Here is a 13,436-nt window from a genome sequence, read left to right on the forward strand (position 1 = left end):
AAATTTCCAAGGATTACTCATTAGTGCTGATGTAGAGCTTAGCTGTTAGTTATCGATCTGGTTCTGATCTAGATCTTCTTGTCCTTTAGCCCTGTTTACGTGATCAGTACGTTAGGGTAAACAGAATTGTTTATGCATTCTTGTGCTTTACCCTTATCTTATACTTGTTCTTGCTATACTGGCAACAATGCTTATCTTAAGTGGCGCATGTTCCCAAAGACTTGCTTCTTGCTCATCAGATATAGGGAAAAGGGAAAGGGGGGAAAGAATGAAGGCCTCACCACCCCTAAACTATCATGTACAAAGTTCTTCCTCAATTGACCACTACACTAGCAATTGTTAGTGCACTAATGGGTCCTTTGGCCTAAAAAGCACAAGAAGCACCCAATATGTTTTGGTGCCACACTGTGGATGACAAGAGCAAAATTCTGGGAGTCAAATGTTGTTTCCATATCAGTGCGCCAGCTTGAAGTAACAGCCTATAACCATATAATGGAAAGCAGCTATGCTGAACAACCAGCATCATCTGAAGGAACATCTGAGTTATACATTGCTGAAGACATGCTACTTCCTCAAGGAAATGTTCATCATACTGGCAGACACTATCCAGAAAGAGAACACACAGTGCTGGCAAGGCTGGACTTGCAACTGGGCATTTGGTTGTCCCCCACCAGTACAGTACTTCTAAAGGTGTCTTGCCCATTTCACTTCAGTGCAGAGAGTAGATGTGATATACCTGAATGTACTGAGTGGAGTGATGAATCTGTTTATGTGAATTTACAGTTTATGGTTTTAGGCAATTTTTTTTATTTTGAATCTGTTATATAGTACTCACGGTTTCTTTCTTTTGTCTGAAAAGGAAGAGTCAGCCCTTCAACCTTGTAAGTATATCTGTGTTTCTAAGGAAGGATTTGTGCTATGCCTGCGATATATGGCATCCACAACAGAGGTATACAATAATGAATCATAAAGTGAAAATAAATCCGAAACTCATAGTTCCCTTCTGCATAATTCCAGAACAAAGGGGCGATTCAATTGAAGTGAAAGGCAGTAAATTTAAAACTGATGAAAATAAAATAAATTCCTTTACAAAGTAAACAATTGGCCAGTGGAACTCATTGCGAGAAGGAGATCATTGAGACTAAGAGTTTAATAGTATTCAAATAAAAGGACTGGACAATTACACTCGATAAGATGCAAAATCTATTTAGAAAGAGTACAAAACCCTCTGCGTTCAGGGCATGAGCTAGCCATCAGTTGAAAGGATCTGGAAGAAATTTCCCCATTGGACAAATCATTCCATATCTTCTCCAGAGTTGCTGTCAGAGAGTGGATACTGGATTTGATGGACCACTGGTCTGACCCAGTAAAGCAGTTCCCATGTTCCTGTGACTCTCACCTCTAGCACAGCCTGCACAGATTGCAAAATGTAGGTTCTTGAGCCTAGGAAGTGAATCCAATCCAACAAATGGAATTTACATCCTGAGAAGATCACTAAGTCAAATAATGTGGACAATTGTAAAAAACAGCTGAATAATTTTATGGTCAACTATAACAGGGGCTGTGTCTACACTGGGCCACTTATTCCGGAAAATCAGCCGCTTTTCCGGAATAAGCTGCGAGCTGTCTACACTGGCCCTTGAATTTCCGGAAAAGCAACAATGCTCTACTGTACAAAATCAGCCGCTATTCCGGAAAAACTATTCTGCTCCCGCTCGGGCATAAGTCCTTATTCCGGAACACTGTTCCGGAAAAGGGCCAGTGTAGACAGCCCAGTAGTCTTTTCCAGAAAAAAAGCCCCAATCGCGAAAATGGCGATCGGGGCTCTTTTCCGGAAAAGCGCGTCTACATTGGCCACGGACGCTTTTCCGGAAAAACTGATTCATATCCTTTTCTGGAAAAACTGAAAACAGAATAGTATTCCGTTTTAAGCATTTCCGGAAATTCATGCCAGTGTAGACACAGCCATAATGTCCACTCAAAGAGAAATGAACAACGAATCTCCTATTTCAGTGCATCAATTGTTTGCAACAGGGGGACAGAAAGAATTAGAATGTTCTGCTTGGGGCAAGATGTCTGCTTCTACTGATGCAATCAGCAGTAGTAATCAAATCAGATTTTTAATATCAAACTAGAGAGCAGAATAGTCTTTCTGTAATGTAACAAACCTACATTTGTATCATGCAACATAAAAAAAAGCATTCTAGTGCAAAGATAGGGGTGTTCTACACTGCTATTCAAATAGCTTTTAAATGATATTAGTATACTTCATGCTAGCATCTTTTAAATAAAAGCTTTTTAAACAGCTGTCCCCAGAGTACCCGCAGTGAGTTCACTCACGTTAGAATAAGCGTAGGAGAATCTGCGGTGAATCGTGGAGGAGCATTTCTTTAATATAGTGAAATGCATGCAACAGCAAATGAAACAATGAAAATCCAAAAGAGTTCAACTTTTGAGGCTGTTTATTCTGCAGCAATTTTAGCACAAGCCATACTGATGGTATTTCTGATGCCTTAAATCAAACAGCAGGTATCTGAGGCCTCAAGGGAAGAAATATTAAACATCTGCCAGTTTTTAGACATGCAACATTGCAGTAGGCTTGTCTGAAGGGAATTCTTAGTACTACTCCTCTGGGAGGCTCTGTCTTGATGTCATCTGGGGATGCAGACATTTTCACCTATGCACATATGACTGTCACTTTGTGGTAGTGACCGATCACAAGCAACTGAATTCATGTTCAATAGCTATCAGTTTGCTGATCACACTGAATTCTACAGATTCATATCCATTACAATAATGTAATTTATCACTTGGGAAAGACCCACCTTGCAGACCACACTTCTTGTGACACCTTTTAGCAACCAAATCCTTCACACAGAGAAACAGCAGTTGCTCATGTCAATGTTTTCAACTTTCTTCTTGTATCCAAGACAGTCAAAGGGGATGAGGTAGTAGCTTCTTTCCATTGGTGAAGGAGACAAGCTTTCAAGATACACAGAGCTTTTTTTCCAGTCTGAGAAAAGTATGCAGTGTCACAGATAAATACGAGGTGGAACAGAGGGTATGTCTACACTACCCCGCTAGTTCGAACTAGCGGGGTAATGTAGGCATACCGCACTTGCAAATGAAACCCGGGATTTGAATTTCCCGGGCTTCATTTGCATAAGCGGGGAGCCGCCATTTTTAAATCCCCGCTGGTTCGAACCCCGTGCAGCACGGCTACACGGGGCTCGAACTAGGTAGTTCGGACTAGGGTGCCTATTCCGAACTACCGGTACACCTCATTTCACGAGGAGTAACGGTAGTTCGGAATAGGAACCTAGTCCGAATTACCTAGTTCGAGCCCCGTGTAGCCGTGCTGCACGGGGTTCGAACCAGCAGGGATTTAAAAATGGCGGCTCCCCGCTTATGCAAATGAAGCCCGGGAAATTCAAATCCCGGGCTTCATTTGCAAGTGCGGTATGCCTACATTACCCCGCTAGTTCGAACTAGCGGGGTAGTGTAGACATACCCAGATTGTTTAGCATAAGTAGTTAACACATATTCTAAGAAACTATTCAAGGTGAAGTTCAAGGTGAACATCTCTGCATTCATAAGACAAAGTGGGGTTATGGGTCACAGATTTTTGTGATAAGTAAAATATCTAGTGTCTTCATTGGGACCATGACTTTTAGTGTTTACAAAACGATGCATTTAAACTCCTAGGATTGTCTTTTGAAGGTATGAGGTTTCCTATGAGGGTGAACACTGAGGCTATGTCTAGACAATGAGAACACACCTGCTTTTCTATCCAGGGAATGCGTCTGCTTTTCTGACATTTTTTGCAGAAGAGCAGACGCACTCTTTCGGAAGCCCTGTCTTTTCATTCCATGAGGAAGAAGGGCTCTTCTGAAAGAGGGTGGTTTTCTGAAATTAGACCAAATTTTGGAAAAGCCTCTTCTGACAAAACTATTGGAAAAATGTATGCAAATTGCGGAGCACAATTTGCATACCTTTTGCTGAAAAAAGCGGCAGTCTGAGAGATCACATATGAAGTGATCATTTTGTGAAAAGCATTGTGTTGTTTTTTATCATTTTCTCCATGAGTTAATGTGAGTGTGCAGTGATTATCTGGTTTCACCCACAGATGTTATTTGGACATCTAACTATGACATTTTGAGTACTTTTCCCAGACCTGAAGAAGAGCTCTGTGTAGCATAGGCACTGACTTTTACATTTCTCAGGGGGGCTCCATCTTCGATCTGTTTCAAGGCCCCATCCACCACTCCATCCTTCCCTGAGGACTCACCTTTGCTCTACCTCTTCCTGCCTCTGCTCTACCTGTTCTCCCAAGGTCTTTGCCCACCAGCTGTTTGCTGATCTCTGCCTCCCCTCAAAACTTTTCTCCTCCTTGAAACTGTCCTCCTCTTCCACTTTAAAATTCTCAACCAGTTCCTCCCTATTTGTCAAAATCTAGTCTAGAACAGCATCTCTTCTAGTAGATTTCTCTGCCTTCTGGAATAAAAAATGGTCTCCAATACATTTCAAGAAAGTGTTGGATAATCTCTGCCCTGCTATGTTATATTCCCAACAGATGTCTGGGTAACTGACGTCCCCCATCACCACCAAATCCTTTGCTTTGGATGATTTTGTTAGTTATTTAAAGGAACTCTCATCCAACTCTTCTTCCTTATTAGGTGGTATACAGTACCACCCCTACCATGACATTACCCTGGCTTCTTATCCCTTTTGTCTTTACCCTGAATCTTTCAACAAGTTGTCTCCTATCTCCATCTCAGCCTCAAGCCAGTATATACATTTTTAATACATAATGCAACACCTCCTCTTTTTTTAATCTGCCTGTTTTTCCTGAGCAAGCTGTACCTTCTATATTAATATTCCAGTGTAGCCAGGCAGCCCCCCCATCTCAAACAATCTTGCTTGCCCTCTGAGATGTCTGTATACAGAGCAGAGAAGGAACAATAAGAAGATCAGCATAGCCATTAAGCTTTGATTTGCTTTGATGAGAGATCAGGATATGCAAGTTTCTGACTCTGAGTAACGATTAAGGAAATAAGCTAAGCTCGAGGCTGCAAGAAGTGTCAGGCTGGCACCTATGTTGATTCGAACACACACAGTCCCTGGGAGAGGAATTTCCCACTGAGAAAACAATGTCCCGTACTTCCAATTTAATCATCTCAATTCTCTCTTACAAGTGTAAATTAAGTTCACAACTCCCTTGTAAGAATTGGTCTCACAGCAGACAGACCAGCCCCATTTGGCATGACAGACAAGAAAGAGAAATACGTGACCCCATGAGTATAAAAGATAGGTCCAGCACACACTCACTTTGAGTGTCATTCTACCCTCTACCTGCTGGTCGGGTTAGGTGTTTGACCTCCCGAGGTTCTATGGGGACGCCCACCTCATATTTTCGTCTTTCCTAAGAATTGAGGGACCGGCCCTGGCCTGACATGCTGGAGTCGAGAGGCACAGAAGGGGGTAAAAATTGTACCTGGATGTAGTCCTCTGTCTTAAGTGTACACATAGAAAGAGTAAGCTGTTATTTGGTACCATTATTTCTATTTTTCTATCTTTATCTTCTTTGTAACCATTTTTAAGATCTATATTTTGCTAGTAGTTAAGAAATAGAACAATAGCCATTGCAACCATATGATTTATAAGCTTCCTCAATAAACCTGTAACTGTTTAAGCTTTAACCTGACTCCTTCAGTTGCTGTAACAGAACCAAGCACAATTTAAAAAAACTTCAGCCGGTCTTAAGGGACTGATATAGGGAGCCCTGACCATCGGCTGACATCCAGTCAAGCATATTAGGCAACCAATTTCCTGTAATGCCAACTAAGTCATAGTTGCACTTATTTTCAAGTTCTTCCTGCTAATTCTCCATACTTCTTACATTAGTGTACAGATATCTAAGATTCTAATTAGATTACTCCTCCCAATTCTGTCTTATCTCTCCTTTATCTCTGCTATTCAGCCCATGCTCCCACCAAGTTCTGACCCTTCTCCCAGGTCTCCATGTTGTTTATGTACCTGTGGGCTTTGATAACCTGCTCCCATCTAACATAATTTAAGGTCCTCCTCACCAGGTTAGCCAGTTTATGTGAAAATATGCTCTTCCCTTTCCTTGATATGTGGACCCTATTTCTGCTTAGCAGTCCTTCCTCTTCGAACAACATCCCATGGTCAAGGAAACTGAAGCCCTCCTTATGATACAATCATAACAGCCAGGCATTCACCTCTAGAATGCATCTGTCTCTTCCAGGGCCCCTACCTTTCACAGGAAGGACTGAAGAGAATACCATATGTGCTCCAAACTCCTTCATCTGTACTTCCACTTGATCTACTCAAGGTCACACCAAACTCCTTCATCTACTCTTGATCTACTCAAGGTCACACCTTGCAGTATCATTAGAACCCACATGGATGAGTAGCATGGGGTGGTAGTCAGCGGGCCAGATGATCCTTGACAGTCCCTCCATAACATCTTAGATACAGGCTCCTAGCAGGCAGAATACCTAACTACACAACAAACAATGCATCCTTTATCACACTGACTCTCACTTGGACAAACAAAATGAAAAGGATATTAACCAACAGAAGAAGTGAACAAGAGGTGATTTCCTAGGACTACCGCATAAAAATGCAGTTCTACCATAAAAAATATATATATATTCTGTAAAGACTACATAAAGGTGTTCCATGTTAATTGTTTCTCAGTAATTTATCAGATCTTTTTAATTCACCCTCAAATCTGAAAGTCGAGTGGGTTTTTTTCCTTCTTAACCATCAAGCATATTACAAGCCAAATGCTGTGCTCAGTTAGGGTATGTCTACACTATAGCATTAATTCAAAATATCTTATTTTGAAATAGTTAATTCGAAATAAGTTATTTTGAAATAACGCATCTACATAAAAAATGCATTTCAAAATAGCATTTTGTTATTTTGAAATAGTGCATCCACACTGATTAGATACTGAATCGCATTTAAGGGCAGCTGAAACTGGTTCCAGCAGGGCATCAGGTCAGGAGTTACTTTGTGTGGCTGCTGCCTGAGGCTATCTGAGGCTTGTGCTTAAAGGGACCCCCCAGGACAGCTGGTTCTCAGCATTCCCTACTTGCTAGCAGCCCTGGTGGAATGAGGAAAATCTGAGGGACACAATCATACCAGGATATAAAATATATCGGAAGGATAGAGCAGGCTGGGTGGGTGGCGGAGTGGCACTGTATGTGAAAGATAATGTAGAATCAAATGAAATAAAAATATTAAATGAATCAACATGTTCAATATAAAGAACTCTATAATAATGGGGGATTTTAATTATCCCCATATTGACTGGATACATGTCACCTCAGGAAGAGAAGCAGAGATAAAATTTCTCAATGGCTTAAATGACTGCTTCTTGGAGCAGCTGGTACAGGAACCCACAAGGGGAGAGGCAATTCTTGATTTAGTCCTGAGTGGAGCACAGGATCAGGTCCAGGAAATAACCGTTACAGGACCGCTTGGGAATAGTGACCATAATATAATAACATTCAACATTCCTGTGGTGGGAAGAACACCTCAGCAGTCCAGCACCCTGGCATTTAATTTCAAAAAGGGGAATTACACAAAAATGAGGAGGTTAGTTAAACAGAAATTAAAGGGCACAGTACAGAGGCGTACAGATAGTTCGGAATGGCTACATAGTTCGAACTATCTAGCCCGTGCCGCGTGTAGCCGCGCGGCACGGGGTTCGCACTAGCCGGCTTTTAAAAATGGCGGCGCCAGCTTTATGCTAATGAAGCCCGGGAAATTCAAATCCCGGGCTTCATTAGCAAGTTCGGTATGCATACATTACCCCGCTAGTTCGAACTAGCGGGGTAGTGTAGACATACCCAGAGAGACTTACCCAGAGAGGCACATGGCCCCCGCAGCCATCCACTCTGAGAAGCATGCTGTGGTGAGGTAGGCAGGAAGCCTGCCTGAGGCTCCAACTGGGCTGTGTCTTATTGGGTGCTTTATTTTGCCTGTCCCTGACTTAAGCCACAACCGCAGCCAAGACTTTACATGAGAATTAGATATCGTAGGGTATGTCTACACTTCCACCCTAGTTCGAACTAGGGTGGCTAATGTAGGCATTCGAAGTTGCAAATGAAGCCCGGGATTTAAATATGCCAGGCTTCATTTACATCTTGCCGGACACCGCCATTTTTAAATCCCCCTTAGTGCGGACTCCGTGCCCGCGGCTACATGTGGCATGGAGTAGGTAGTTCGAATTAGGCTTCATTTCCCGGGCTTCATTTGCAACTTTGAATGCCTACATTAGCCACCCTAGTTCGAACTAGGGTGGCAGTGTAGACATACCTTAACCTATTAGGAGCTTTTAAAAAATCCTACTAGGTGCCTACCTACATTTTTAGGTGCTTAAATACCTTGCACAACTGGTTCCTGCATCTTGACCCAGCTCTGGAAATTGGTGATATTATGAAATCCTCCCCATTAGATCTTTCCTGACAGCACTTCGATCTGAGCTGAGCTGCTCTGTGCCATGCCCAGTGAATTGTTTGAGCTTCAGTAAACAGACCACAGGCTACTGATGGGTTTTGGCAACTATAACACATGAACAGAAGCCTGTTTTTACACTCGGCAGAAGAGGGATGTATTGTTCTGGGTAGGTTCCCTCCAGATTTCTAGATTGCTGCTAGAGGATCCATCTGTATATTGCCCAGCATGTGTTGGAACAGACCTTTGTGCATGCTTGGCACTGTGTACATTCAGTACAAAAATGGTTAATAAAGTTAATGGTTATGTACCTCATTATCAAGTCTCAAGAAACTTCCAGTAACTGGAACAAAATATCTTGCTCTCCAAAGAGCTCTAATAAGCCTATGCAGATTTTACTTCATTTGGAGGCAGCACCTTCAGATATGGTAAACACTTGGAAATACATTACCACTGAAATGAAACAATTGGAAGCTATCCTTATTAGTAGTTCTCCACTGCGACTCTTATCTCTGCCAATAAAAGCTAGGCAAGAGCATCAAGGGAAGAATTAGACTCCAGACTATCCATTGTTCCAGATGTCTTTTTATTTGCAAACATTATAAAAGTACCTCCTCTATATTTAAGTGCTCTCTATCACTTTGCTCTAAAATGTATTATAGTTGCCACATAGTGTCTCAAAATGTATGCTTCACAGCAGTACGTTTCCATATCTATTTTCATCTGTAAGAAATCATGTCAAATTCATGTGGGTCTGAGTCTCAGTTTCTGCACTCATGTATGTGGGCAAGAGATAGAGAGGTGACAACTTTGATTTTAAGACACTCATGCACTCTCCAAATTCTGGGACCATGCGGGGACTGGTCTGTACCCCTGTATACATTACTGTATACCTTGAAGCTGTTCCAACTTGCACTTTGTTTCCCATAGCAATAGCCTTCTTCCCTGGAGGATGGGTCCTGGACTGATTTGGAGACCTGCTGTCAACTCTACACCAAGGAATGAGGCCCTCTGTGGAACTGGATTTGCAATGGGTCTTTTCCACTCACTTCAAACTCAAGCCAGAACAGCACAAAGGGTTTTTACTACAAATAAGTATCAGATTCTACATGTTTAAGAAAGTTAGTAAAATCAGATTGTTCCTGATTTGATTTGATTTGATTTCATTCCTATGGCAATGCTGACCTCTAGTGACTAGAATTCTGATTAGACTTTTTCACAGTCAAAACCATTTATATTTTTCTTAATTTTAATTTTTTTAAATTGAATATTTATATGCTGTGAAATTTGTACTAATTATCACCTCCACTGGGAGCTCGCAGCCTTAAATCTCTATATTAAAATACCCCCAAAGTTTCCAGTACAATTTTGTTCAAAAAGACCAGTTAAATGAGGCAACAAATTTGTACTGGTCCTTTGGGTGTCCACTAAAGAGAGATTTTTGATTCATTACTTGTATATACAGTTTATTTCATGTTACAATGCTGTTTATACCTCAGGAGTTAGTTTGGATATCATTTAGCTGTAAGTTTGCTCTGAAATGCAGAATCTCAGGGTGGGAGTTTTTACAGGTTTTTATAAAACACAATCTGTTTGCTATCTAAAATGCCCAATCTATTTCAGATGCTTTTATTAATGATATAATTCTGTTTTGAGAAATATGATCCGAGAAACAATAATCTGCAAACATAGGCCTGTTTGTGTTAAGTAATGATTCTCCTCAGTTCCCCCTAACTGCTTAATGGGATACTAAAGACAAAGCCAATCAAATATAAGAGGGATTAAGTAATGTAGTAGGAGAGGTCCTGGTGATTTGGAAATAATAATCCCAGGCATGTTCCATTTTTGTTTGGACTTTTTGGTGTTCTTTTTTTTTAATGAATCCAAAGACTATTTTCTAGCTGAGACAAAGACATTAGCTAGGGATCTGATCTTGCAAAGTGCTGAATAGTCTCAATTCTGATTGATTTCAGTAGTAGTTAAAGGCATTTAGCACTCACCCGAAGTGTTCAGTTTCTAAATATCAAGATCTATATTTATTCTTTAAAAGAAACTTTTTGTAATTGACTGATACTTAAAATGGTAGTGAACATGGGGATCATGTTTGTATTATCTTTCTTTAGGCTAATCTCGACCAAGAGCTTGTAAATACTTCTATATATATCTTAAATCACTCAGGCCTGGTCTACACTAGGACAAAATTACCCTCCCCCCCCCCCCCCCCCCCCCCCACACACACGTCAATTTTATAAGCAATGCATCCATACTCCCAAGCATGTTATTCCAGAAAAAGGAGCCTCAGAATTCGAACTCTGTAGTCCTGCTTTTCATGAGGAAAAATGCTATTCTCAAAACTGTAAGTCCAAAATAATGTTAGTGTGGATGATCTGGTGCCACTAATTCAAACTAATTGGCCTCCGGGAGATCTCCCACAACTCCCCAGAGTGCTTCCAGGGGCTCGGAGTCTGAGGTAGCACACCACATTAACAGAACCTGCCTTGGACTACATTTGATTCTTCCCTGTAGTGAAGACATGGAACGTCGAATGTGTAAAATCAGGTGCCCCGAATTTGAATGTTGGAAATTTGAAATAAGCTCCTATTGTAGACATGGCCTCCAGAGTGTGGAAAAGTCATCCCCTGAGCAACATATGTCACACTCGCCTATGTACTGGTGTGGACAGTGCTATGTTGATGGGAGAAACTCTCCGACCAACACAACTACTACTGGTTGGGGAGGTGGAGTAATTCAGCAAGAGAGCTCTCTCCTGCCAGCAGAGGGGGGTCTGCATTAGCAACGCTACAGTGGCATTGCTACATTGTCATAGCAATTCTAGAGTAGACTAGCCCCAAGTAATTACAGATAGTTTTATAGTTGACAATGTTTTAAAAAAACAGAGCCTTAGCTCTACTGCTATAATGGGGACACTTACTAGCAGACCTGCCGATGGGGGGCAAAGGAGTGCATGGTGGCAATTCAAAGGGGCCCGGAGCTCCCAACCACTGCTGCCACCCGGGGCCCCTTTGTCACAGTGGACACAAAACTGGAATTAGGTACCTAAACCCACAGTTTAGAGGCCAAAACCTGGGGTGTAGGTACCCAAGTACCTTTGTGGACCCCACCCTAAAGGCCCTAATTTGAAGCTGTTCACAGATTTTATCTTACAGATCATCACTGTCTCTGACTAGAATTAGTTGATATTTCTACTGAAATCCCTCTGAATTGCTGCTCAGCTACACTAAATCCAGCTAGTCACATCCATCCTCATTATTAATTATGCTCTACACCATTTGGTCAAACAAAACGGAAGGGAGGCTACATTCAAGGATGTTTTCTCTGTAGAGATAAAAAATCTGGTTTATCATAAATCTGTGCTTTACAGCTAGGACCAAAGTTAAAGAATGACTTGAACAGTCCAACTTTCAAACTAGGTTAAACTTCAACAATACACTGAATAGACTGCAGACCTCATAAATACACAAACAGTATGTAGGGGTTTTTTAAATTTGCATTTTTATCAGTTTTGAAACCATACAGTGTACATGTCCTGCATCTTATTTTTAGAATTTGCATTTTATCATCTTTGAATCTCCAGTGTGAAGCATGTGATAACCTCATTCCTTGAATTTGCATTTTTATCATTTTTATTGTAAATTGTATGATGGATTGTGCTTCACTTCTTTGTTTTCTCAAAGTCTCTTTCTTTCTCTTTTTTACTTGCTTCCATTTCTTCTTGGATCTGGAGTTAAAATAAACAGAATATTTTTGTATAATTTACAGTTATAAATCTTCAGGTCCTTTTAAAGACTTATTCAGTGTTTGAGCATTTAGCATTTATATCAGTTTATTACTATAAATAGAGAAAATTCATTCAATATTACTAACACATTTTCAGAATGCCACATAGATTTTTTCTCCAATGTTTTCACAAATAATTCTGTAAGACTGTGTAAATGCATGTATGCATGCGTGCATTAAAAATACACATCTCATATAAAATTCATGCAATAACATTTGGGAAAATGTGGGTGGCTTTGTAAATGGGAAAACCTGAAGGGCAGAGTTTATTTAGTAACTACAGTCAGCCCACCATGCACTGGAAAGATTGATTCACTTAGGGACATCATTTCCAGCATTTAAAAGCAATTCATTTCACTATGCCTGTGGGTATCTGCAGACTATTTAAAAGATATCCTCTGAAACCAGCAATCTTGAGGCCCACATAAGGCCGTATGCCAAAGAGGAAGCTGAATCACCTAGCAATTTCCTAGGGACCCTGGGAACAACAAAGAGATTCCACAAGCTCCAGAGCTGTATTGCTGATTATGGATTGGTATAGGCACTGTGGTAAAAATGTACAGACTTAAGAGTTCAATTCAGCAAGGTACTCGTATGTTTAGCTTTAAGCCTAAGTAGTCCCACTGAAGTAAACAGCTTCAGAGGGGTAGCCAAGTTAGTCTACGAATTGTCAAGCAGCACCATAAAGACTAACAAAACCTGTAGATGGTATCATGAGCTTTCGTGGGTACAACCCATATCTTCAGAGGACTATTTACATTCTTTCAGATAGGCATGTGCTTCAGTACCTTGGTGAACAGAAGTCTTAGAAAGCAAAGGGAGGATGAGAAAGGGTGCCAATTGTGATGACTATCTGCTATGGATTGTTAGAGTGGAGTGGAACATCCTGCATTTAATGCAGCATCTCTACTGCTTCAACAATGGAACTTAGTCCCCTAGCCTGCAGCCATTGCAGTGTCATTAAAGATTTCTTTGGACAAACCACTAAAGGGGGACAAAGACCCACACTGTAGTAATGTGGATTGCATAACCATACTACTTTGTCCAGCACTGCAAGCCAATAGCTATTCTATACAGTAACAACAATATAGCAGTTTCTGACTTTAGGGGAAGTCACCCATCATGCCAAAAGTGGGAAACTATGAAAT

General features: G+C 41.0%; 1 protein-coding gene across 2 annotated transcripts in view; it reads right to left on the bottom strand.

Annotated features, from left to right (window-relative positions):
* Positions 1–11,980: 11,980 nt before the first annotated feature.
* C1H12orf50 (chromosome 1 C12orf50 homolog) overlaps positions 11,981–13,436 on the bottom strand; it is a 32,569-nt gene continuing 31,113 nt past the window's right edge. For both annotated transcript variants that reach the window (XM_014568999.3, XM_075932750.1), the window contains one exon: positions 11,981–12,229. In XM_014568999.3, the coding sequence (XP_014424485.3) occupies positions 12,204–12,229 (26 nt within the window). In that variant the 3' untranslated portion in view covers positions 11,981–12,203. The remainder of the gene's footprint in view (positions 12,230–13,436) is intronic.

The sequence above is a fragment of the Pelodiscus sinensis genome, chromosome 1, assembly GCF_049634645.1.
Source record: "Pelodiscus sinensis isolate JC-2024 chromosome 1, ASM4963464v1, whole genome shotgun sequence".
Taxonomy (NCBI): Eukaryota; Metazoa; Chordata; order Testudines; family Trionychidae; genus Pelodiscus; species Pelodiscus sinensis.